The 25,801-nt window shown below is 55.2% G+C and overlaps 2 protein-coding genes across 4 annotated transcripts in view; one reads left to right on the top strand and one right to left on the bottom strand.

Annotated features, from left to right (window-relative positions):
- Positions 1-2,495, top strand: part of Nrxn2 (neurexin 2) — a 116,924-nt gene extending 114,429 nt beyond the window's left edge. Inside the window, 3 exon segments of the mRNA XM_005063924.4 lie at positions 1,138-1,304; positions 1,307-1,402; positions 1,404-2,495. Coding sequence (XP_005063981.1) covers positions 1,138-1,304; positions 1,307-1,402; positions 1,404-2,027 — 887 coding nt within the window. The 3' untranslated portion in view covers positions 2,028-2,495.
- Positions 2,496-6,216: 3,721 nt separating this feature from the next.
- Slc22a12 (solute carrier family 22 member 12) lies at positions 6,217-15,335 on the bottom strand. 3 transcript variants are annotated; one of them, XM_040748775.1, is made up of 10 exons: positions 14,875-15,335; positions 11,878-11,981; positions 11,410-11,564; positions 11,167-11,335; positions 8,999-9,122; positions 8,731-8,846; positions 7,985-8,199; positions 7,436-7,544; positions 7,010-7,213; positions 6,217-6,330 (listed from the first exon to the last, which is right to left on the bottom strand). In XM_040748775.1, exons 1-10 carry the CDS (start codon positions 15,274-15,276, stop codon positions 6,267-6,269), a joined length of 1,662 nt encoding a protein of 553 aa, XP_040604709.1. In that variant the 5' UTR covers positions 15,277-15,335; the 3' UTR covers positions 6,217-6,266. The 3 variants fall into 3 exon arrangements, with proteins under 3 accessions (XP_040604709.1, XP_040604715.1, XP_040604720.1); XM_040748781.1 differs by having other exon boundaries at positions 11,512-11,564; XM_040748786.1 differs by lacking the exons at positions 11,167-11,335; positions 11,410-11,564.
- Between the last annotated feature and the right edge of the window lie 10,466 nt (positions 15,336-25,801).

Raw genomic sequence — 25,801 nt, 5'->3', positions numbered from 1 at the left:
GGGTGAAGAAAGTGAAAAGTTAAGCTTAGCTCAGAAATCATGTAATGTCTGCCCCCTCACTCCTAGTCCTCCACACCTCCACGCTTCTTCTGAGCTTCTCACCACCTCCCAGAACCCTATGGAACAACAAACACCCAGCTTCAGTGTACCTGATGCTCCCTGCCTGCTGAATTACACACACACACACACACACACACACACACACACACACACACACACACGCATGCACACGTGCACATGTACACACACACACACGTGCACATGTACACACACACACTGCACGCACGCACACACGCATTCCCATTCCTCTCCCCCAGAGCCCACACTCACATAGGCTGCCACCCGTCCCTCCTTTCCATGCCCTCTCTACTGACCCTTCCTTTTCCCACGATGACCCTGAGTGGTGCCCCTTCCCCAGCCCCAGCCTGCACTGTGCCAACCTCAGCCTTGTGTTTAACCAGGGGGAAGAGGGCTCAAGAGAGGGAGGAGAGCGAGCTTTCTGGAGGAGGCAGGCTGTCCAGGGAGTAAATCAGGGAGGGAGATGCCAACCAGATAGACAGAAAACGTTGTACGGAAAAGTTGTTTTTTCTTATTTTTTTTCGGGAGAACCCGCTTACACAGCTCTGTTTGTAATTTTTTTCTTCATGCTAAAATCACACGGCCTATTTGTTGATGTAAGTTGCCTGAATTCCGTGGTATGCTATCTTCTTTTTTAAAAACAAAAGCAAAAAAAAAAAGCAAAAAGAAATATATAGAAAAAAACCCTAAAAGATATTGTTGTTAGGTTTGTTTAAATGCTGCTGTTGTATGTTTTTAAAGCCTTAAACCAGTAGAAAAAAATTTCGTTTCTTTTCAATTTCCTTTCCTTTCTGTTCCGTTTGGTTTCTTAAGACGAAACAAAAAGACCAAAACTCAGAGTCACAGAGCCCGCGCGTGGGGTGCCCAGGGCATCCGAGCCGCAGCCCGCTTAAAGCGCAGGCGCTGGCCGGCTGGCGGGCGGGCCCGGCCCGCGCTAGTCTCCGCCAAAGCCGATTGAACCGATTTGGGTGTGAGGCTGTTGTTTCTCTCTCTGTGCCGGCCACCCGCGCCCCGGCCCTCGCTGACGCCCTCTCTTCTTTCTTCTCTTTCTTCTTCTAGGAGGAGAGTTAATATTGCCCATTATCACGGAGGACTCCTTAGACCCCCCTCCCGTGGCCACCCGGTCCCCCTTCGTGCCCCCGCCCCCCACCTTCTACCCCTTTCTCACGGGCGTGGGTGCCACCCAAGACACCCTGCCCCCGCCCGCCGCGCGCCGCCCGTCCTCGGGGGGGGGCCGTGCCAGGCTGAGCGCGACGACAGCGACTGCGAGGAGCCCGTGGAGGCCTCGGGCTTCGCCTCCGGGGAGGTGTTTGACTCCAGCCTCCCCCCCCACGGACGACGAGGACTTTTACACCACTTTCCCCTTGGTCACGGACCGCACCACCCTCCTGTCGCCCCGCAAGCCTGTGCCCCGACCCAACCTCAGGACAGATGGGGCCACGGGCGCCCCTGGGGTGCTACTTGCGCCCTCCGCCCCAGCCCCCAACCTGCCTGCGGGCAAAATGAACCACCGAGACCCGCTGCAGCCACTGCTGGAGAACCCACCCCTGGGGCCCGGGGTCCCCACGGCCTTTGAGCCGCGGCGGCCGCCTCCCCTGCGCCCCGGCGTGACCTCAGCCCCCGGTTTCCCCCGTCTGCCCACAGCCAACCCCACGGGGCCGGGGGAGCGCGGCCCACCGGGCGCGGTGGAGGTGATCCGCGAGTCCAGCAGCACCACGGGCATGGTGGTGGGCATCGTGGCGGCGGCGGCGCTCTGCATCCTCATCCTTCTCTACGCCATGTACAAGTACCGCAACCGCGACGAGGGCTCCTACCAGGTGGACCAGAGCCGGAATTACATCAGTAACTCGGCCCAAAGCAATGGGGCGGTGGTGAAGGAGAAGGCCCCCGCTGCCCCCAAGACGCCCAGCAAGGCCAAGAAGAACAAAGACAAGGAGTATTACGTCTGAGCACCCAGTCCAGGCACCGCGCCCCACTGCCAGCTGCTCCTCCCGGGAGGGCCCGGGAGGAGGGTGCGGCTCTCTCCCTGTAGGGGGACCTGGGAACTTTCTCCCCGGCTGCCTCAGGCTTCTCCCACGAAGAGGAAACGCAAAAAAGAAAAGGAATATAATACGTGCTCACTCCCTTCCCTCCCGCTGCCCACGGCGCCGTACTGTCAGCTCTGGGGCTGGCTGTCCTTCCTCGCTCTGCGCCTGTCAGGCAGGGCACGTGCTCACAGCCCTGGGTTGATTTATTTTTTTAAGGGGGGTAGTTTTATTTTGGTGGGGCTGGGCGGGAAGGAAGGCCGGGGTTTTGTAAAGTGTCCACTGCGCCGTTCGTTCATTTCCCTCGGTTTTCTTCTTCCTCCTTGTTCCTCTTGCCTTCCTTCTCTTCTCAGTCCCGGTTCAGGCTTGCTGTCTCTTGTCCCTACCCCCCTTTTACCTCCCCTCTTTTCTTTTTCTTTCTCTTTTGTCTTTTTTTTTTTTTACTTGTTTTCTCTGTTTCCCTCCTTTTGGGTTTCCAGAGACGCTGGGAGAAGAGGGGTGGGAGGGTGGGCCCAGAGCGGCCCAGTGGGCAGTGAGGTTCATTCTCCTGGTGCCCCAAGTCCCCTCAAAAGGAGAAGGTCCCACCTGGGGCCGCCCAGGGATGGGGCTTGGGCCTGGCCAAGGCCTGTTGTGTGTGTGTCGCTGCCGGGCAACGTGCATTGCTGGGAAGCCGCTGGAGGAGCGGGGTGGGAGGGCGGGGGGAGGGGAAAGGCAAATGCAGATATATATTAAAAACAAATAATCGAGGTACCAGAGCTGCGGTCTGTGGCACCAGCTAGCTGCAGGTGCAGGGAAGGGAGGGAGTGAGGCTGTGTCTGCGGATAGCTGGGGTCACTTCTCGACCCATGGGCTCCCTGCTCCCCCAGTTTTTTCTCTTTGTTAACAAATGTGTCTGAGTCTTGGAAAACACCCCAAACCCGGAAATGTGTGGGAAAAAGAAAACAAAAACTTTCCAAATTCCAACAGTCCTGTGTAGTTTGTTCTGGGGTGGGTGCTGTTAGGTCCTGGGTCTGGGCAGAGTACCTTGGTGACCTCAGTAGGTGCCCCTGACTGTTGGTAAGTCTTCTCTAATATTCATGTATTTAGTATTGAGGATGTGCGTGCTCTTACAGGACATCTTACGGGAGGCAGCTCTCCGCTTGCACCACGTGGGCCCTGGAGGTGGAATTCAGGTTTCAGGCTTGATGACAAGTGGCTTTTCCCACTGAGCCATCACTGAGCCATTTCTCTGGCCCAGTTCCCCAGAGTTTTGAGTTGAATACAACATTGGGCTGTTGGACAACTGTTCTGTGTCTCACATTCAAGTGGCTGCAGGACTGAGGGTGGGGGACACCTGTGGCTTGTGTGTGGTGTTAAGGGGACTGGCATCTGGCTGGGTTTCCATGACCATGACTTCTCAGATGGCATGTACCAGCCGCTCATATGATACAGGATAGCTGACACCTCTTCTAGTCTTTGGAAGGAGGCAGTCTGTCCTGGTGGCCAGGGCGACAGTGGCTGGTTGAGAACCTCAGGGTGCAGCAGGGGCCCAGCCCCTCTGAGGACTTGTTTCTGGGGGCTCCCGACCCTGCCTGGCTCTGCTTCCCAGGCATAGCATGCCACCTTTGTCGCCTGACTCCAGGTGTGGCTGTCTGTGAGCCTGGCTTCTCTTAGGCCCCCTGAACCTACTGGCTTCTAGTCCTGCTTGACCTGCATGCAGCCTTTGGTTGGGGAACCTGGGGTGACCACACTGACTCATCAGTGGGAATCTGGGGACACTTTGACCTGGGGCAGTGCTGCCAGGGTGTCCTGTCCCCAGATGGCCTCACACATGGAGCTTTGTGTTACTACCTTCTCTGCTCAAAGTTAAGGCTTGGCTTCCAGTCTTCATCTGCGTTGTCGCAGAAAACAGACAGAAGGAGGTCCTTGGTGACAAGAAGGGAAGGAATGGCTTTACTCTTACTTCAGGAATTGTTACAGTGAGCCTGGCTGAGGCAGGACCTTGAGAGGATGGCTTCCTTCGTGCTGGTTGCCATGTAACTGGAACTCCATCTGCCTCTCTGCATCAGGTCAACACCTGTCACTTAGGGCTTTGTTTTCTAAAGAAGGAGTTCTGGATGTTGACTATTGACTAGTTCTGGTTTTTTACTTCGTTTACCTTTCCAAAAGGTTCTCTTGGTTCCTCCACTGTTGGACTCTCAGCAGCTTTGAGATTAGAAACCCCCACAGTAGGCATTATACAGAGTGCGTATCCCAAATGGGGACAGGCAACAGCCCGCATTCATCCTCTGTGTTTGTCAGGCGACTCTTCAGACAGTGATGCTGTCACTCACCGTAGTGGCAGAACCCTTTGTCCTGAAAATACTTAGCCTCTTGGGTAGACCATTCTGAATATGGATGGAGGAACAACTCTACCAGCTTGTGGAACCAAAAACTGTAGGAGAGAGGAGGATCCCTTTCTCTGCTGAACTCTGCCTTTTAGAAACTTCTAGGCATCAAAATGCAGCTGGGCCTAGAGCAACAGAACAAGTTTTTCCTGAGGCATCAGGTGGTATAAATACAGTCTTACCTCTACCCTATGTCTGGGGAGTTTCACTAGAAACTGTGTGTGTGTGTGTGTGAGTAGGTAAATGCCAAAGGACATAGTCTCTCAGAGAGGCTCAAGAGCCACAGCTGAGTAGCAACCTTGCAGACCAACATGTAGGACAGGGGCTGTTTTCTGTTTCCCACCCACCCTTTTGTGTGTGTGTGTGTGTGTGTGTGTGTGTGTGTGTTGCAGCCTTTTGTGGAGTGCCTGGGAGCAGCCACACAGGTGGATACAGAGACCATCTAAGTGTGCCCCCAGGTGGTGTAGCTGCTGACCTACTCACTGGCAGCTTAGTGTTTCTGGGACACTGAATGATCTTTCCTATGAGCAGTCCCAGTGGAACCCAAAGAGTCCTGGCTGATTCCGAGAGGGACAGAGGTCCAGTTGCATGTATTCCTATCTTTCTAGATGACACTGTGACCAGACACTGTGATCAGAGCAGGGCTCAGGAGACCTACAGACAGGGACTTGCATTTGATCCTGCCTCCTCCGGTCTGTGTGTTAGGGGCAGTCTGTTTCTCCAAGCTCAGTTGTCCCATCAGTAAAAAAGAACAGCACATCACGGTGCAGAGCACCCTGATGTGGGAAGGACCATGGAAGGGGCTGGCAACAGCGGCCCCAACCCCAGCCTAGAACACAGGAAAGCCAGCCTTGGGCTCTGTGTGTGAGTGAGGGTGTGGGGCAGGGGACCAGTGATCCTCAGGGAATTAACCTGCTGGAAGGTGAGAAGAGGCAGGTGTGTATCCCTAGCCATGGATACAATGCCACCAGAGTCACAGGCTGGCCCTGAACTCAGGAAGGAAGACCCTAGGGTGGGTCTGGAAGGCTTAGGAGAGTGGCAGGTGAGAAGGCAGGAGGAAGACCTTGGGGGTAGGGTGGGGGAGTGGTGTGTGTGTGTCTGCCTTGGGGAGAGCTTGGAGAGAGGCCAGGCCAGCTGAGCACGGGCCTCGGTATACACAAGTACACACTAGGATGATGGGGTTGGAGTCCTGGGCAGGAAGGACATGTGCTGTGGTCTTGGCCTCTGGTGTGCAGCCTCATGGGGGAGGCAGGAGAATGGCGACGTTTGGGGCAGCCTTCCATCATTCAGCCTGCCCTTTGCCCGTGTGTTAGAGGGAGGCCTAGAAGCAGCCCTGTAAAGAGAGCCCTGCAGATGGAGCTCTTTGCTTCCTGTGGGGGTCCACAGGGAGAGAAGAACCATCTTTTTTCTTCTCTTCCCTCGTCCCCTCCTCCTCCCCCTCCTCCCCTTCTTCCTGTTTTCTCTTCCTCCCTCCTGCTCCCTCCTTCTCTTATCTTACTTTTTCCTTTCTCCTTTTCATTCCCCCCCTCTCTTTTAAATAAACTATTTATTGTGTGTATCATGGGGCGGGACATATGTCCATGTGGAGGTCGGGGACGGCTTTGTGGAGTCCGTTCCTGCCTTGTACGGCGTGGGTTCCGGGACTGGAACTCATTGGCCAGGCTTGAAGGCCGGCGCCTTCTCTACCCACCATTGCCAGCTCTGCCCGCCCTTCCCCTCCCCCCGCCCATCTTCCTTCTCCTCCTCTCGTTGCTGCCTTCATGGTCCTCCTCCAGTCCTGTCAGAGACTCTCCAGAGGCTACAGCCATGTAGACATCAGGATGGACTGGCCTCCTGTGTCATGTGTCACCTTCTTCACTGACCTGTTCAGGAAAAACGGAAGTGTGACTCTAAGCAATAGAGTGACCCCTGACCCTTGACCTGTGTCCATGCTGAGGACTGAACATCCTGCCTGGGGCTCAGGTCTGAGCTTACTGAGCATATCTAGATGGGATGGGTGCTGACAACCTTGTCAGCCACCCGATGACTTTAGTGCCAGAGTTTGCTGCCTATGAAGACCCCAGCAATACCCACCACACCCCAGGACCTCTCCTGACAAAGGCCAGCTTGCTCACAAGCACTCTCCCTCTCTTCCGACCTCTGTCTCTGCCTCTTTCAAGGTAGACCTGGTGATAGCTGGGCCACTCATTCCTCCGAGTGGTGGGATGAAGGGCAGAGGGTTAGAGTTCGCCTGTCCATCTGGGTCTCCACTCTCCAGTGTGCTGTGTAACTCTGGGTTAGCCTAGCCCTCCCCTGGCTTCTGCTTTCCCCTTTGTTCAGTGAGAGGAGTGAGTTCCTAAGCCACTCTGTTTTGGGCTTCTATGGGAAGAAGGAGAGAGGGAGGGAGGGAAGGAAGAGGGAGGAAGGGAGGAGGGAGGAAAGAGGGAGGGAAGGAGGGAGGGAGGGAGGGAGGAGGGAGGAAAGAGGGAGGGAGGGAGGAGGGGGGAGGGAGGAGGGAGGAGGGAGGGAGGGAAGAGGTGGTTTCCAGGCTGGTCCACTCACTGTTTCTGGATGTCTTGGATGGTGTCAGGCAGTGGCAAGTTCTTGGTCTCAGGTAGCAGCAGTGCAGCCAGGCCACTTAGCACCGACAACACTCCGTACACCAGCAGGGGCATCCAGGAGCCATAGACGCCTAGCAGCGGCACCAGAGGCCCCAGGATGGCTCCCCCTCTGGTTGCTATCTGGCACAGGCCCACTGCTGTCATCCTGTGGAGGCACATTTGCCTGTGAGTCACACTCTACCTGCCTCGGACCTTGACCTCTGGTCTAGCCCAACTCCACTAGGTCTAGGGATGCCCAATGGACCAGGCTGGACGGAGGCTTAATTCGGGAGCCCCGAGACCATGTGGAAGGGAAACCTATGTGGACCTGGGGGCAGCTCTCCCCTCTAGCTACAGTGCTCTTTCCTTGAGCCCATGACAGCCTCACCTGAGCACAGTAGGGAAGAGTTCGCTGCTGAAGATGGTGGCACAGGTGAACGCAGCCCCCAGTGACCCCAACCCCAGCACAGCCAGGGATGAACTGAGGACCTCCATCTCTGTGAATAGTGATGGCATCAGCGGAGGCTAGCATCCTGTGTTCCCGGCGCTGCTCCCTGTCCTATAGGCTGGTCTGTCAGACATCTGAGTCATCCCTCCAGTGTCCTCCTCACTGTGTCCCCAATCTGCCGACCTTCCAGCCCTTCAGAGCCAGACCCTGGGAGACCTCCATGCCTTGCTTTCTCTCCCACCCTAATCTATTACTGACTCTGTGTTAGCATTATGGCTTTCCTGATCTCCCCTAAAATCCTACCATCCCGCCACTGCTCTATCCCCGGCCTCTCTGCTCCTCACCCCCAACAGCAGCCTCCTTCCTAAGGGTCCTCTGTGGAGGTCCCTCACTCTCTGTCCTATTCTACACTGCCCAGAGGAGGGCAGCCTCAGCTCCCATGCCACATTTTTCGCCTCCTCTGGCTCACCCAGCCTGACTGCAGCTCACCGTGGGGCACCAGTATGTTGGCCAGGATGCAGAGTCCTGGCAGCACCAGGGAGCTGGCCTGGCAGAGACGCCGGCCCAGGTATTTGAGAAGCAGCAGACTGCCTATCTTCACTGGGAGGTCCACAACCCCGATGAGCGCTTGGAGCAGGAAAATATTGCTTCCTAGGGACTGCAAGTTGAGGGCCAGGCCGTAGAAGGTGAAGCCAAAGGAAAACCTAGGAGTGAAAGTGGGTGCGTCAGTCTGGGCTGTTCTTCTGTTCTTCTGCCTGCCCTGTTGGCCGACAAGGCCCACGTTAGGCCCTTCTCTCTCTGCTCAGCACTCCATTTGGATGCTATCTCATTGGCTCCAGATTCCACCGAACAGTCCCTCCTCACAGTCTTTGTGGATTTGATCTTTGCTGGGTGGCCTAGGCTTCCAAGTTGGAGCAATAGCCCGTCTATGCCTGCTCCTCTAAACAGATGGAGCAGCCTGCCTGTCTGCTTCGTGTCTGATTTTCTCTCCAGCTTTTCCAGCATCGCCGTTGTGGGTATGCTACTCACTCAGTCTCTTCTGGGTGCTTGGGCTTGTAATCCTTGCTCACCAGCCCACTGGGCCTGCTTGTCTCCTGTGGGAGTCATGTCATGTCCCTGACATGAAGGTCATCCCAGAGACCTCTCTAGCTAGTGGCCCCATCCCTGGCTGCCTGGCAACTAGCCTGACTTCAGACTTCCCTGCAGTTGGTAGCCCTGGGCAGAAGGGCATCTACCAGCACAGCATGGAGATGAAGATTCGGAGGCGCAGCCCAGGTGTATGGAGTAGGGTGCCTAGACTGGCAGCAGTTTGGTTCCCACTTAGTTCCTCCTGCATGGCTGACTGCAAGACCTGTGGGAGTCGGGGTTGTTAGCATCTGGCACCGAGAGGCCTCCTTCAAGAGTCAGGGCCGTCACTTGACCTGCAAGGGAGCCCCTGTGCAAGGCCGGGGAGAGGATCTGAGGGAGAGGACAGAGTTGAGGGAAGGCCCAGCCCTGCCTTACCTCCACGGTCAACGTGTCCCCCTCTGTCTTCTTCCTGTTGATAGCAGCTACCCTCTGTAGTTCCTTCAGGCCCTGGTCCACCTTGCCCACTGTGAGGAGCCAGCGTGCTGATTCTGGAAGCCACCTGAAGTGGGCGGGTGTGGGAGGGAGCCGCTGACTGTAGCCCCATCGTATCACCCTCCCTGTCCTTCTGTCCCCTCTGCCTGAGGAGATGGCTTCAGTGGGATTGGAGCCGTGGTAGCTGTGGCATGTACAGCCAGGCCACCTAGATCACCACCTGTTCCAGCAGGTGGCCTCCCTGCCTCCTTCCTCTCTGAGTTTGGGGACCCCTGTTCTCTAGCCCCTGAGACGGCTTCTGGATTGGGAGGGACTCTGCTGTCCCTTCCTACCCTCTTCTTGCCCCATGGCCCCTCCTCAGCCTCACCCATGAACCAGGCCTGGGGGCAATAAGGACCCCAGTGGCTACAGAACTACAGTGACTACCAGGTGCCTCACCATCACGACATGTTTCCATGCCACATGTTCCCTCCTGCCCCAAGCTGTATTGTCTTCCTGCTACAAACACCTTCGCCTCTCCCTACCCAGGGCTCGGGCTAGGGCCAGTGTCTCTAACTTAATCACCAAATCCCTTCTGTCTGCTCCTCTGTTAGCCACTGATCCCTGGACCCTTTGACTCCATTGTACCTGACTTCTCCTGGACCCTGCCTCAGCCAATGCTGCTCAACCAATCAAACCATCAGACAGGTCGCCCTCTCCCTCACCAAACCCAGCGCTCACTGGCGTGCCCCCCACCCCCACTCACTGGCGTGCCCCCCACCCCCACTCACTGGCGTGCCCCCCACCCCCACTCACTGGCGTGCCCCCCACCCCCACTCACTGGCATGCTCCCCCACCCCCACTCACTGGCGTGCCCCCCACCCCCCACTCACTGGCGTGCCCCCCACCCCCACTCACTGGCGTGCTCCCCACCCCCACTCACTGGCGTGCCCCCCACCCCCACTCACTGGCGTGCCCCCCACCCCCCACTCACTGGCGTGCTCCCCACCCCCACTCACTGGCGTGCTCCCCACCCCCACTCACTGGCGTGCCCCCCACCCCCACTCACTGGCGTGCCCCCCACCCCCACTCACTGGCGTGCCCCCCACCCCCCACTCACTGGCGTGCCCCCCACCCCCACTCACTGGCGTGCCCCCCACCCCCACTCACTGGCGTGCCCCCCACCCCCACTCACTGGCGTGCCCCCCACCCCCACTCACTGGCGTGCCCCCCACCCCCACTCACTGGCGTGCCCCCCACCCCCCACTCACTGGCGTGCCCCCCACCCCCACTCACTGGCGTGCTCCCCCACCCCCCTCTTACTTGCTGTACTGAACCGTTCTGCCCTCCAGGCCGTGGTAGTGACCACCACACAGCAGCGCTCCTCCCTCTAGGCTTACGATTATAAAAGTCCCCTCAGCACACACATCCAGAAGGACATGCTGCTCCTTTTGAGCAGCAACTGGGAGGAGCCATCTATCTGTTTTATATCCACTAGGACCCTGAGCCCTGCCCCATCGCCCGGGTTTGAAGGACAAGGGAGAGGAAGGGAATAAAAGGACAAATAGAGTCCATGATTCAGTAACCTGTTGGCCTTGGGAGACTTGGACAGTGAGCAGAAGAGGCATCCTAGTCCCACCTGGAAAGTAGGTGGGAGGGGTTAGGGTGAGGAGTGGTCAGGGGTGAGGGAGGGTCAGGGGTGAGGCGGAGGGGTCAGGGGTGAGGAGGGTCAGACTTGAGGCTGGAGGTAGAGTCTTGAGGAGGGACTGGAGATGCTGAGGGTGGGAGTGGGGTGGGATGAGGCAAGTTGAGGCAGAGATTTGGGATCCAGAGCATAGGAAAGGGCTGAGGTACTAACTATCAAGGCCCCTGAGGGAGGGAGCATGGACTGTGACCCCAGTGTGCTGCTAGACCACAGAATGATGACGCCTGGCTTGTTGAGGATGAGTTGGAGCAGGGGCATCTGGGCTTTGGGCAGCAGTGGTGAGCGTCTTGAGTCTCCAGTGGCTGCCTTCCAGCCCCGGTGGCCTTGCCCTCCAGACCTCTTAGCACTCTGTAGAGGAAGGAGAGCCTCCCACACTGACCCCCGAGAGTGGGCAGAGCCTCCTTTAGGAAGGAGCTGCGTCACCCACCATGAATGTACAAAGTAGAGGAAGAAGGGGGCAGAGACCACCAGCTGCAGCGTCCTCCAGCTGCGGACACCATAGGCCACAGAGCCTATCAGGACATGCCCAAAGCTGAAACCCAAGGCGTTCAGAGTCATCATCAAGGGGCGGGCCCGGCCTGATGTCCACTCCATCACTGCAAGGCGCAAGGTGTCTGTCAGTCCTGGAGCTTGCATGAGCATCCCCAGCCCAGCTCCTAGGGGGACATACTGAGACTGGCCGTGTTCATCATGACACCGGCCACTGCAGAGGCCACCAGGAAACGGAACAGGCAGTAGAGGGGGAAGATGGGGATGACGGCAGCTGTCGTGCCGGACACAGCCACCTGAAGATAGCTCCAGGTCAGCACCCTCCTGCGCCCGAACCTGCAGCACAACGGGGAGGCATACCATTGGTCAGCAACAAAGGGTGTGGAGGACTGTCCTGTTTCTGCCCCCTTAAGATGAAAGGAGCAGAGCCACATGGGGCCACACCCACATGCTCTACCCATGGGAGGCTTATGGGCACAAGGAGGGTCAAGTCAGGCTTGGGGGCTGCACCCAAGCAGTGTGCAGCAGAGCAGATTTTAGGAATGGATATTTGTAGAGAAAGTGATCCCTCAAGTTGGTGAACTTGCGGTTAAGAGAGAATGCCAGGTCCATTTAGGAGAGTCTGCCTGGACCAGTTGGGCAAACTCACCTATCTGAGGCATGGCCACACACTGCGGCTCCTATCAGGATTCCAGCCAGGTAGATGGACTGGGCCATGGGTCTCAGGGCTTTGGAATCACAAACTAGGTCCCACTGGAGGAACAGAGGGCCAGAGCTGACATCAGGAGGAGGGCAGTCCAGGGGCAAAGGAGCTACAAGGGAGCTGGGTGTGGGCGGCCATGAGGCTCCCACAGGCTTAGTAGCTTGATCTCTTAAGGAGAATCCAGTCACCCTTGCTGCTGGGCCAAAGGTCAAGACCCCTCTAGCCTTACCTGCTCTCTCCTGAGCCATGGCTCTTAGCTGGGAACCCTAACCTTCCCTAGAGGCTTCCTTCCTCTTGTGAGAGTGCACACACACACACACACACCACATATACACCACCACACACACACACCACACACACAGCCCCCCACTACACACACACACACCCCACACATCACAGACACCACACACACACACCACACACACACACCACACACACACACCACACACACACCACACACCACACACACCACACACACATACACCACACACACACCACACACACATACACCACACACACACCACACACACACATACACACACCACACACACACACACCACACACCCCACACACCACACACATACACCACACATCACAGCACACACACTCAGGACACACACACTCAGGACACACACACTCAGCACACACACACTCAGCACACACACACTCAGCACACACACACTCAGCACACACACACCACACACACCACACACACTCAGGACACACACACTCAGGACACACACACTCAGGGACACACACACTCAGGGACACACACACTCAGGGACACACACTCAGGACACACTCACTCAGGGACACACACACTCAGGGACACACACACTCAGGACACACACACTCAGCACACACACTCAGCACACACACACTCAGCACACACACACCACACACACCACACACACTCAGGACACACACACTCAGGACACACACACTCAGGGACACACACACTCGGGACACACACTCAGGGACACACACACTCAGGGACACACACACTCAGGACACACACACTCAGGGCACACACACTCAGGGACACACACACAGGACACACACTCAGGGACACACACACTCAGGACACACACACTCAGCACACACACACTCAGCACACACACACTCAGCACACACACACTCAGCACACACACACTCAGCACACACACACCACACACACCACACACACTCAGGACACACACACTCAGGACACACACACTCAGGGACACACACACTCAGGGACACACACACTCAGGGACACACACTCAGGACACACTCACTCAGGGACACACACACTCAGGGACACACACACTCAGGGACACACACACTCAGGACACACACACTCAGCACACACACACTCAGCACACACACACTCAGCACACACACACCACACACACCACACACACTCAGGACACACACACTCAGGACACACACACTCAGGGACACACACACTCGGGACACACACACTCAGGGACACACACACTCAGGGACACACACACTCAGGACACACACACTCAGGACACACACACTCAGGGACACACACACAGGACACACACTCAGGGACACACACACAGGACACACACACTCAGCACACACACACTCAGCACACACACACTCGACACACACACACTCAGCACACACACACTCAGCACACACACACCACACACACCACACACACTCAGGACACACACACTCAGGGACACACACACTCAGGGACACACACACTCAGGGACACACACTCAGGACACACTCACTCAGGGACACACACACTCAGGGACACACACACTCAGGGACACACACACTCAGGACACACACACTCAGCACACACACTCAGCACACACACACTCAGCACACACACACCACACACACCACACACACTCAGGACACACACACTCAGGACACACACACTCAGGGACACACACACTCAGGACACACACACTCAGGGACACACACACTCAGGGACACACACACTCAGGACACACACACTCAGGACACACACACTCAGGGCACACACACTCAGGGACACACACACAGGACACACACTCAGGGACACACACACAGGACACACACACTCAGGACACACACACTCAGGGACCTTCCTTCTGCTTGCTGGGGCAGCTGACCCTCACCATTGGTTTGGACTGTCTGATTGCTTCTCTTTTTCCTCCTTTTCTTCCTCCTTTGTATGTGTGTGTGTGTGTGTGTGTGTGTGTGTGTGTGTGTGTGTGAGAGAGAGAGAGAGAGAGAGAGAGAGAGAGAGAGAGAGAGAGAGAATGTGTGCATGGTGTAGTGCTTATGAGGGTCAAAGTTCAACCTCTGAAGCTGTTTACCTTAATTTTGTGACATGGTCTTTCTCTGAACCTGGGTCTCACTGACTAGACTCTGATGACTGGCTAATGAGCCCCGAGGAGTGCCCTGTTTCTGCCTCTTCCAGAGCTGGGGTTATAATTATGCCACCACCGGGTCCAGCTTCTCCATGGGTGCTGAAGAGCTAACTCAGGTCTTCCTGCTTACAGGGCAAGCAGTTTGCCAGCCTTGCCAGCGCCTCTCATGAGAGGCTAGTGCTCATCCAGGTCCTGTGAGCTCAGTCTGGAGACAGCCAACAAGTTCCTGCGACTGGGTGACCTGGGGTCACAGCCGAGACTCAACTATGGGCGATGCAGAAACAGGGGTGCCACCCCAGGCCAGTCTGTGTAGACATAACTCACTGTGTAGCTCAAGCTGGCCTCAGACATATGGCAATCCTCCTGCCTCCTGAGTGCTGGGATCACAGTCACAGGCATGACCCGCTAAATCTAACTTTGCAGATGGACACCTGCTGCCCAGTCCCCTGTAAGTTATGGTTGCCCCCAGTGAGGAGGCCTGGAGAGGTGAATCCTCTTTGAGACTGGATCATTTAGGTCCAGCCAGCTGTGGCTGTGGTTTTGACCTCCCAAGTGCTGTTACCGTGGTCACGATCGTGGACACGAAGGTACTGCGGTCGTACACCCAGCCATCCTCGCATGGCTCAACGGCAGCATCACTCCAGTTGGTGGCCGTGGCGTTGGAATCCATAAGCTGCCATTGAGGTTGGCGGAAGCGGCGGCACTGGTGGGGTTGCTGAGCAGGACCAGGGGGGATGGAAATGGCCAGAAGGGCATCGGGTCCTAGGTCCCCAGCGACACTTGCCTGGGCAGTGCTGTTGTCCAGAAGAGGCACCCAACAGCGGTGGCGGGGCACAGCGGCTGAGAAGTTCTCCAGCATGTTCTGGCTGGTGGCCCATAAAATGGGGGTCACCAGAACCACGATTTGGAGGACCTGGAACCTGCCCAGGCCCCCTACTCGGTCCAGGAGTTCAGGAAATGCCATGGATTTCTCCTGGGTACCACTATGCAACTGCCACTTGGCAGAGACTAGCCCAGGACCACAGAGTCAGTCTGATGAGGCTCCTTCCCCCATGACTCTGCCCATGCCCATCTCCCCAGGTGCATGTCAGGGAAGCTGTGTCACTGAGGCAGAGCCAGCCAAAGCTCTCTGGTATCTGCCTGCTGGCTGTCACCAGGGGTGGATCACCCTGGGTCCTGGAACCCTCTGCTGTAATCCAGAGGCCACAGGGACCTCTCAGAGATACAGCAGATCCCAGCTCCAGAAAAAAAAATTGGACAGCAAGGCGAGAGGAGAGAGAAGTCACTTTGACTAGAATTAAAGTGTGACTAAGAGCCATTTAATGGAACAGGGTTTAACAGTCATTTCTTCAAAGTTTAACCAGGCCAACAGCGTTGTAAATGAAGGTCTCAACTGCTCCCTCCACCTGCCTTCATGGCCCTGGCCTCCGTAAGGGTTTAGCAAGACCTGGGCCCTAATCCTGCCACTAAAAGTGTTGGGGGCTGTCAACCCTCAGTGTTCCTACCTACCTTACAGGGCATCACAACTGTGCTGTGATCTAACCCAGGAGAGGCTGGGCCTGGGAGTCCTCGCAGTCTCAGGGTTGGCATGATCCTAGCTTGCGTGCCCCTATGCTTGGGGATTTGTGTGTCCCCATGCCATCCAGCCTGTGAGCCTCAGTCACCGAAGCTGCCACTGCTCCTGCTCTCCTTCATTGATTCCTGTACTGAGCCTCAGTAAGCCTTTTTGACATTACCACGTGCCGCTTCAAGATGAATGTCCTGTGTCTCCCCAGGTTTCCCTGTCTTTTTGCCCATCATCACATGGCCCTCATTCTGGAACGCAGTCACAGTTCACATACCAGCTCCTCAGCTCCCAGTCTCACATGTCTCTGAGCTGAACTAATTCCGAGCATCTCCCTTTGCCTCTGTCCTGTCCCCTCCGCCTGTCACCATACTGCAAAAACCTCCCACTAAATCCTGCATTAGGTGCTAGGGGCCCTGGTCCTCTGGTAGAGCAGCAAGAGCTTAACCATGGAGCACCTCTCAACCTCGTCTCGACTGCTCTTTGAAGGATTCCCTGGCTGCTGGGAGGAGAACAGCCAGACAAGGGGAATGTGGGGAGGAAATGTCCCCCAGGAAGCCACGGGAGTGGCCATGTGACCAAAATTGGTGGTAAGGGCTGGTGCAGAAAGGCAGGAGAGAAGCCTGTGGGCACCAGGCTTACCGACTGGCTTTAGTTCGAGGTAGCTCTGGGAGGGAAGAGGAAACTGCTCAGGCAGTGGGTGATGGAGCCAGTCAAGGATCTGAGGAGCCCAGGGGAAGGAGAAGGTCAGGGTTCTGTGGCTATCCCCAGCTCTGACTGGGCTGAACTCAGCATGTCCCCAGCCATTCAGGTGGTGGCACCATGGAGTGACTTGGGAGCAAATAGCACAGGGGGTCACAGGCCAACTGCGCTCACCCAGGTAGAGACCTTTCATAGAAAGAGATGCAGTGGAGGCCAAGGCCTTGACCAGGCATGGAGCAGTGGAGCAGTGAGAGAGCAGGTGAGGACGGGAACAGTCGGCAACGCAGTCTAGCCCAGAACAGCATTCCTGAAACAGGGTAGACATTGGTGCTGACGACAGGGGAGGCTTGGGGCCTGAACCTGGCCACCTGGACTGCCCCGATGACCATGGCCCGAGGGATTGTTGCAAAGGGTGGGGTGAAATCCAGACAGGTGCAGGGGTCACATGAAGACCGGAAGACAAGAAGGGGCATCAGGGCATATGAGCAATACCTTCCAGGGGCACCCAGTGGAAGGCTGGAGGATGGGGAACGAGAAGCAGTCATCCGCTGATCTAACGGGCAGTGCCCAGGCGGTTCTCAAAGCTGATCTAACGGGCAGTGCCCAGGCGGTTCTCAAAGCTGATCTAACGGGCAGTCCCCAGGCGGTTCTCAAAGCTGATCTAACGGGCAGTCCCCAGGCGGTTCTCAAAGCTGATCTAACGGGCAGTGCCCAGGCGGTTCTCAAAGCTGATCTAACGGGCAGTGCCCAGGCGGTTCTCAAAGCTGATCTAACAGGCAGTGCCCAGGCGGTTCTCAAAGCTGATCTAACGGGCAGTGCCCAGGCGGTTCTCAAAGCTGATCTAACGGGCAGTGCCCAGGCGGTTCTCAAAGTTTCTCCTACTTTCTTTCCAAAATAAGATCTCAGGTAGCCCAGGTTGACTCAAGCCTCCTGGCTCCTCCTCCTGAGTGCCAAGCTTACAGGCAGGCATCACCACTGCTGACTTACGCACTGCTGGGGATTGAACCCAGGGTTTCATGCGTGCTAGGCCAGCACTCTGCCAACTGAGATAGAGCCCCAGCACCCTCTGCGTTTGTGAGACAGGTTCTCATGTAGCACTAGAGTTCTCTAGGTAACCGAGGGTGGCCTTGAACTCCTGATCCTGTTGCCCCCACCCCTCAAATGCTGGGATAGGTTACACTACCATTCCTGACATGGAAGCTCTTTGAAAATAAAAATAAAAAATTTTACTGTGTGTATATATGGGTGGTGGTGGTGTGTGTGTGCATGTGTGTGCCTGCGTGCGTGCATGTGCCTGTGTGTGCGTGTGTGTGCGCGCGAGTGTGTGTGTGCGCGCGCGCGCGCACGCGTGCATGCACATGTGTGTATATATAGGTGCCCACAGAGGCCAGAAGAGGTGCAGAGGCCCTGGAATTGGAGGCACAGGCAGTTGTGAATTGCTGGGCACAGGCAGTTGTGAATTGCTGGATGTGGGTGTGGGGACCTGAATCCCAGTTCCTGGAATAGCAATACACACGCTCAACTGCTGAGCCCTCTCCCCAGTCCAGAAGCTTCTTTCTTAACTGTGCAAAGTTCCATGTGGTTGCTACAGATGGGTGGATGGCTGTCCTCCAAGGGAATGCAGCCCTTTCCTGCTTGTGGCCCTGCCATTGTCACCTGAAGCCACTGGGCTCATGTGACAGCCATAGAGGGAAGAGAGTGCGGTGAATCTTCCTGATTTGGCCTTTGTCCGAGCTGAAGGTGACACACAGTGACTGTCCTCAGTTCAGTGGTGAGAGTGGTGGGTGGGTGGAGACATGGTTCCAGCTCTACACTGGGAGGAAGGGAGGGGGCTGTAGACAGGGAGCTGCCATCACTCTAGGACTAATGTGCCATTAGTGCTTTGTTTTGAGAAGACAGTATAGCTAGCTCACATGCCAATGCAAGTCCCTAGTTAGAGATCGGGAACTTGATAACTGGTAGAAGTAGGGATTTGGTTGGAGCCAGGTTCCTTGAGCCCCAGAGAGGCAGGTCCTGGAGCCCAGTGGAGGGCAAGTCCCAGTTGCAGAGGTGAGGTGCCCCTGGGGCCCTCAGCAATGGCCCGCTATCACGTGGTATTGGGACGACAAGACAAGCTGGTGACCTAAGAAGCAGACAGGCAGTGGGGACTGGGGACATTGCAGGTTTGAGTACACAGATGCGTGCCTTGGGGGGATGCAGCTTGTGTCCCCCAAGGTGTGTGGTAAGATTTTGTAAGTGGGCCCAGGGGCCTCTCTAGCCTGACTCGGCAGTGGTCATGGAGGGCTTGGCCAGAGACCAAAGGAAGCCCGGGAGAGTGAGTATCTGGCAGCAACTGGAAGGGTGTTCCTTTTGTCCCTGGTCCTTGGGATTCAAATGAGTCTGTTGAAGAGGGGCAGGGCTCTGTGGCCCCAGGAGGCAGAGAGGAGTGGAGGTAGAGAAGAGGGGGTTGGGGCTCTGGTCAGAAGGAGTAGAGACAGCAGTTGTTGGTCCAGTTTTAATCAGGATGTAAATGCAGGATGGGGAAAGGAAGGTCCAAGAGCATAGGCGAGGTTAGACCAGAAGAGATGTCAAGAGACTCAGTTGCTGAAGGCCTTCGTGTCCCTGCTTCCTTCTGGCAGCATCAGGCAGTAATGTGGGTGTGTCTTCCGGCAGCATCAGGCAGTAATGTGGGTGTGTCTTCCGGCAGCATCAGGCAGTAATGTAGGTGTGTCTTCTGGCAGCATCAGGCAGTAATGTGGGTATGTCTTCTGGCAGCATCAGGCAGTAATGTGGGTGTGTCTTCCGGCAGCATCAGGCAGTAATGTGGGTGTGTCTTCTGGCAGCATCAGGCAGTAATGTGGGTGTGTCTTCTGGCAGCATCAGGCAGTAATGTGGGTGTGTCTTCTGGCAGCATCAGGCAGTAATGTGGGTGTGTCTTCTGGCAGCATCAGGCAGTAATGTGGGTGTGTCTTCTGGCAGCATCAGGCAGTAATGTGGGTGTGTCTTCCGGCAGCATCAGGCAGTAATGTGGGTGTGTCTTCCGGCAGCATCAGGCAGTAATGTGGGTGTGTCTTCCGGCAGCATCAGGCAGTAATGTGGGTGTGTCTTCCGGCAGCATCAGGCAGTAATGTGGGTGTGTCTTCCGGCAGCATCAGGCAGTAATGTGGGTGTGTCTTCTAAACCAGTTCTGGCTCATCTTTGTCATCTCTCTCGGCTTGGTCCAGGGGTACAGGATGGGCATCTTGACTTTCTGTCTGATCGTGCAGTGGGGCTTTGGTTCTTTCTTTCTTTCTTTTTTTTTTTGGCCTGTGCATCCTGCTGGTCCCCTTTATCCCGCAGTGATGGCAGCTGCCTCTGGCCTCTAGCCAGGCAGGAGAAAGGGCAGGCCAGGCTGAGAGAACTGACTGTGGGTGACTCAGCAAAGGCCACGGCAAGGGTAGGAAATCCAGGAGGCTGCTGGGGGAGGTGACAGTCTGAGATGGCTGCCAGAGTTCCAGGGCTCTGTCCTTGGGTTCTTGAGAAGCCAAGAAATCCTCCCTGCAGGACCAGAACCTCTGCCTGGCTCACTTCATTCTAAAGTGGAATGGCACCGCTGGACCAGTCTCTTAAAAGGGACCTACCAGCCTGTTGCCTGTCACCTCTGCGTGGACCCTCTAGTGTGTGCTTTGAGACTGTGAGACAGGGTCTCATATAGCCCATAGCTTTGGAAGTCACGGATGCCACTGATGATGCCCTTGTCTCCCCAGTACTGTGGGGTAACAGGCACACACTGCCACACCGCAGATCTGGGGTAACAGGCACACACTGCCACACCGCAGATCTGGGGTAACAGGCACACACTGCCACACCACAGATCTGGGGATCTGGGGTAACAGGCACACACTGCCACACCACAGATCTGGGGTTACAGGCACACACTGCCACACCGCAGATCTGGGGTTACAGGCACACACTGCCACACCGCAGATCTGGGGTAACAGGCACACACTGCCACACCACAGATCTGGGATCTGGGGTTACAGGCACACACTGCCACACCACAGATCTGGGGATCTGGGGTTACAGGCACACATTGCCACACCACAGATCTGGGGTTACAGGCACACACTGCCACACCGCAGATCTGGGGTTACAGGCACACACTGCCACACCGCAGATCTGGGGATCTGGGGTTACAGGCACACACTGCCACACCTGGTCTCATACTGCACTGGGAACTGAACCCAGGGTGTCATGCGCACTAGGCAAGCACTCTATTGTCTGCAGCCCAGCCCTGAGCAGAGCTCTCTGTGGCCTCCATTGCTTCAGAGAGAAGGCCGCAGCTCTCGGAGCCTTTTCCCTGCCTTTGCTGCCTGGTCTTGGCCCACGGGGCGTTAATTCCTCCCCACACATGCACACTCTCCCCACCTCTGTTCCTTTCTGTCCCTCTTACCAGAACCAGCCATGTCCTCCCAAATCAGTTCCCTGCTGGCTCCTCTACACCTGTGTGTGGGAGAAGTGCCTGTAGATATCTGCGCTAAGTAGGGGCCCTGAGTCAGGCCACAGGCTTCACGTCTCCTGGGGTCAGGTCCCAGTCACTCTTTTTCTAACAGTTCTCCAGGCAGAACTAAAGGCCAGCCTGCTTTTTAAAAGCCCTGGGTATCTAGAGGGTGGGAAGGCCTGGTCTCTAGTCCCCCTTCCCCAGGTGTCCAGTGTGTACGTGAGGAGACGAGAAGCTTCAGCCCTGTACCACCTGGACAATTCCTCCATTCCCTCTGAAGCGTGGCACTCCTGGGTATTGCTTGTTCTAAATGACTGTTCTGGGATGTTCTCGAAATCTGGGCCGTTGCCCTTCCACAAAATAGTACTAGCTCCATTCCTTAACACTACTGAATGTGTTCTGGACATGACCTCAGGACCACCTGGAAATTACCTCCAGAGCACCCCAGACCTGCTACCTTCCATGTTAATGATGGTGACAGGGGGGCTGCACACAGGCACCTCTGTCCCAGCGTCTGCCTGCTTTCCTGTAGGTCTTCACTGCCCTCTCTCCCTAAGCCCCCCTGTCTGCTCAAGCAGTCCCAGGAAAGTCCCCGTGGTGTCCTTGGTGACTGGAAAGGTCTGTCTTTTCTTCCATACACTACCCATATGACCTGTTCATTCCTAGACCAAATTCCATCTTTGTATGCACATAGCCCAAAGACCCCCAGTAGGCTTTCTCAGACAAAAGTAGCCTCTCCCCTAAGTTAACTTCCAGCGTTACCCCTACAACAGCTTTCTCCCTTACCTTGCCTGCCTGCTATCCTGGCTAGCATCCAACAGACACAGGTCCCTAGTACGTTTCTTTTGATCCTGTAGTATTCTCCAGCATTAAGGAGCATTTTCCTGGTTGCCCCCTGGGCTCAGGCAATGACCAGCTACCTGTGTGCCTTACTGCCCACCTGGAGTTTGCTGCTTGCTTGGGAAAGTGGCTGAGGTGGCCAGAGGCCACCAGCTTGACATCAGCTGGACTTGGGGGAGGGTGTACTTGTGGCTTTAACTGGCCTCCTCATGCCCCTTTCAGCCCCTTCTGCTCTACTCTTTGGCTCCCTGCTACCATGGAAGGCCTTTGTGGCTCACTGAACAAATCTGCCCTAAGTGGGTCAAGGAGAGTGCCGGGTGGCTGGCTCCGCGCACTTCCTTTCATGTGCCCAGCGGCTCCTGCAAGTCTGGCCTCTCTGCTCCAAAGGGACTTTGCTCTCCTTGCTGTGTCAAAAAGATACTTCATGTTAAAATTCAACGCAAGATGTTAACCAGTCATACAAATGAGGCTGTCAAGACAAGGGCTGCTCAAACAGGTTGAACTTCGCACCGATAGCTCGTTCTGACGAGGGTCCTGCACATGCTGTGACCAGCTGGTGTGTTTGGACAAGACTAGGAGAGAACCCTGCCCCATCCTCTGTCATCTTCCCCTGAGGCTCTCAGATTCTCAGCCTGTCCTGGGGGAATCCCATCTTTACTGCAGGGTACACTTATGGGTCTGCTGGGTGGTTTGGGGGTTGGGGACTAGGAATATCTACAGAGGAATGGTTTTAAGAAGGTACCAGACTGACTGACTGTGGTGAAGGTGTGTGTGTGTGTGTGTGTAGATTTGGCAGGTAACCTCATCTCACTAGAGAAACAGAGTGGTGGCGTTTGCCTGGCAGGACACCAACCCAGGGTTTAATTGGGATCTTTCTTCTTGCATTTTGTGAACCAAGAATCCACACCTACTAAGATCAGAGAATGCAGCGCTGGCCATGGTGTCATCAGAGTGCACAGGTTCTCCTGAGACAGTGAAGGCTGGCGGCTTTCAGTGCTGCTCTGCTTGTTCCTTGGAGAAGTCAGTTATCCTCTCTGCATCTCAGTGTCCTCCCCTGGAGCACCGGTAATAGTTCTGCTCCTGTGAGGTTTGAGTTTGTGTCAATAACTTACACTCGTCCCTGGCACACGGTGAGCACATTGTTCACGCTGTTGCTAGGATTATTAGCGTGATTATTGTCATCATTATTTTTAATTGTTTTGACAAGGCAACTTGTAGGTAACTTGTGGGAGCCTCCGAGGCTGAACTTGAGAAGGGCTCCTGGGGAGCTGTGGCTGGCCCAGAGTCAGGTCAGGGTGGGTTTGGAAGCCGGATGAGCAGAGCCCCATGCTGTTCGCCACTGAGCGAGGCAGGTGAAAATCTGGGTCGAATATGACTCATCTTTGCACATATGGCTAATGTGTGCTTGGTGGCTCTAACAGAGACCTCTTGTTTTGGTCTATTGAGGATACCTGTGAGGCAGATGCTGGGGGAACTGGGCTCCTGAGAACTAAACACAATTGGCTCACTCCCAGGTGTGCCTTACAGGCAGAATTTAAAAGAGGGTTTGGGGATAAGCTGGAAGGTGCCATGTCCTGTCCCCTGCAGAGATGTCTCAGCCTACACTCTGTGATGCTGTCTCCCTGTCACTACTGGTTGGGTCTTCATCCTGCAAATAGCCTTTTCTACACACACACCCAAACATGTCCATTGTCATACATGTGCACACACAAGTGCACAACATGCCAGCACCACACCACACATTGGATGGACACAAGGGGCGGGCAGAGCTTTGAGCAGATGGAATCAAAGAGGGTGAGACTGTGACTGCGCAGCCAGATGGCCCTTTGGCCCCTTCACTTTCTTCTCTCTCTTTCCCTCCCTCCCCCTCCCTCCCTCCCTCTCTCTCTCTCCCATCCATCTATCCATCAGTCTGTCGGCTGGTTACTGAAAGGACAGCTTGAGGGACTGGGGATGCGGTTCAGTTGGCAGAGTGTTTGCTTGGCGTGAAGCCCTAAGGTTGACTCTGTGGTGCATGCTTGTAACCCAGCAGTAGGGAGGTAAAAGGGGGATCAACCATGCAAGATCATCTGTGCTACAGAGAGTTCTGAACCAGCTCGGAATGCAAGAGGCCATGTCTCATGCATACATAAACAAGTAAATGATGGGAGATGTCGTTCTGTATGCTGTGAATGTGTGCTTCTCTTACTGGTTGATGAATAAAGCTGTTTCAGCCAATGGACAGGCAGGATGTAGCCAGGCAGGAAGTATATAGGTGGGCTTACCAGACTAGGAGAATTCTGGGAAGAGAGAGTGAGTCTCTAGGGAGATGCCATGCAGCTACTGGGAAGGTAGGACGCCTGGGAATTCTCTGCTAAGCCAAGACCTCATGGAAATAACATAAGATTAATAAAAACAGGTTAATAATTAAGAGAGAGCTAGCCAATAAGAAGCCTGAGCCATATGCCAAACATTTTATAATTAATATAAACAACTGTGTGTTTATTTTGGGACTGAATGGCAGCGGGACCAGGCAGGACAGAAACTCCATCCACAAGTAAACAATCATATACATACATACACTCATACATACATACATACACACATACATATACATATACACATACATACACACATACATATACATATACACATACATACATACATACATACACTCATACATACACTCACACATACACACATACACACACACACACACATAAACAGGATAGCTTGTGTTGGGCACAGTCTGGGGGATGATTGTACCCGTTGTGTGTCTTGGGAGGGTAGGAGGGTGAGGGTAGGGAGCCCCAAGTGTGGAGGCATCCACCTGCTTTCCACATGATGACAGCATCAGTCAGAGTAAGGGATGACATGGGGTGCTAGCCTGCAGAGGCAGGAGGGCCTGTGGGCAGCAGCCCTCCTCAAGGAAAGGATACATGCACCTCTGGGACTGACAAGGGTCCATCCAGAAGACCCTTGTGTGGGGTTGGGTCTGCCAAGTTCATAGCACTGTGCATAAGACAGGCAGGGTGGTGGGGACCCTGTGTAGACTCGGGCTTGTCTCTGAAGGGTCTCGTAAGGACTTAGGGCTGAACCCTGAGTGGGGTTGTGGCAGGCGTATGGAAACTGCTTTTGCTAAAAAGTGTCAGTTCTTCACTTGATCCAACCAGTACCAGCAAGATCTAAAGGAGGGAGGGACAGACCTCCTTCAGGGTGAGAACAGTTACTTTTATGTAGAAGCTATATCCTAGAGCAGCTCATCTTGTAGCAGCCCATTTTGTCCCCTGGGGTGATTAACTTGGGAGGCAGATGCAGGAGGATATCTATGCGTGTGAGGCCAACTTGATCTATAAAGTAAGTTCCAGAACAGCCAGGGCTACACAGAGAGGCCGCGTTTCAAAAAACAAAAACAAACAAAACAACAAAACCCCCAAACCAAACCAAACAAACAAAAAAACCACCACCAACAAATTCATTTAAGGATTTTTAAAACAATGGTTTATTTCTCTCTCTCTTTCTCTCTCTCTCTCTCTCTCTCTCTCTCTCTCTCTCTCTGTGTGTGTATGTATGTGTGTGTTGTGTGTGCGCATGTATGTGCATGTGTGTGCATGCGTACACATGTGTGCCTGCAGAGGCTATAAGGCATTGGATTCCATGGAGCTGGAGTCACAGGGAGTTGTGGTCACATGACTCAGACGCTGGAAAATGAACTCTGCAGGAGCAGTGTGCACCCTCAGCTGCTGAAGTCTACCCTGTATCACGTAGGGACTACCTACCCTGCAGGGCCAGTTGTATTAACGATGGGGCTGAATCTTGACCAGGATGCTTAATGATCACCCCTTCACTGCTGCTGCCCCAGTTCTCCCTCGATTCAAAGCTGACTATATAAAGCTGGGGTCACTGGGCCCCTTATCTGTTGGTCTTCCCAGTGGCCAATCATCA

Source organism: Mesocricetus auratus, unplaced genomic scaffold (assembly GCF_017639785.1).
Source record: "Mesocricetus auratus isolate SY011 unplaced genomic scaffold, BCM_Maur_2.0 Super-Scaffold_4256, whole genome shotgun sequence".
In the NCBI taxonomy this organism is placed as follows: Eukaryota; Metazoa; Chordata; class Mammalia; order Rodentia; family Cricetidae; genus Mesocricetus; species Mesocricetus auratus.
This window is presented reverse-complemented; position numbering and strand designations above follow the sequence as displayed.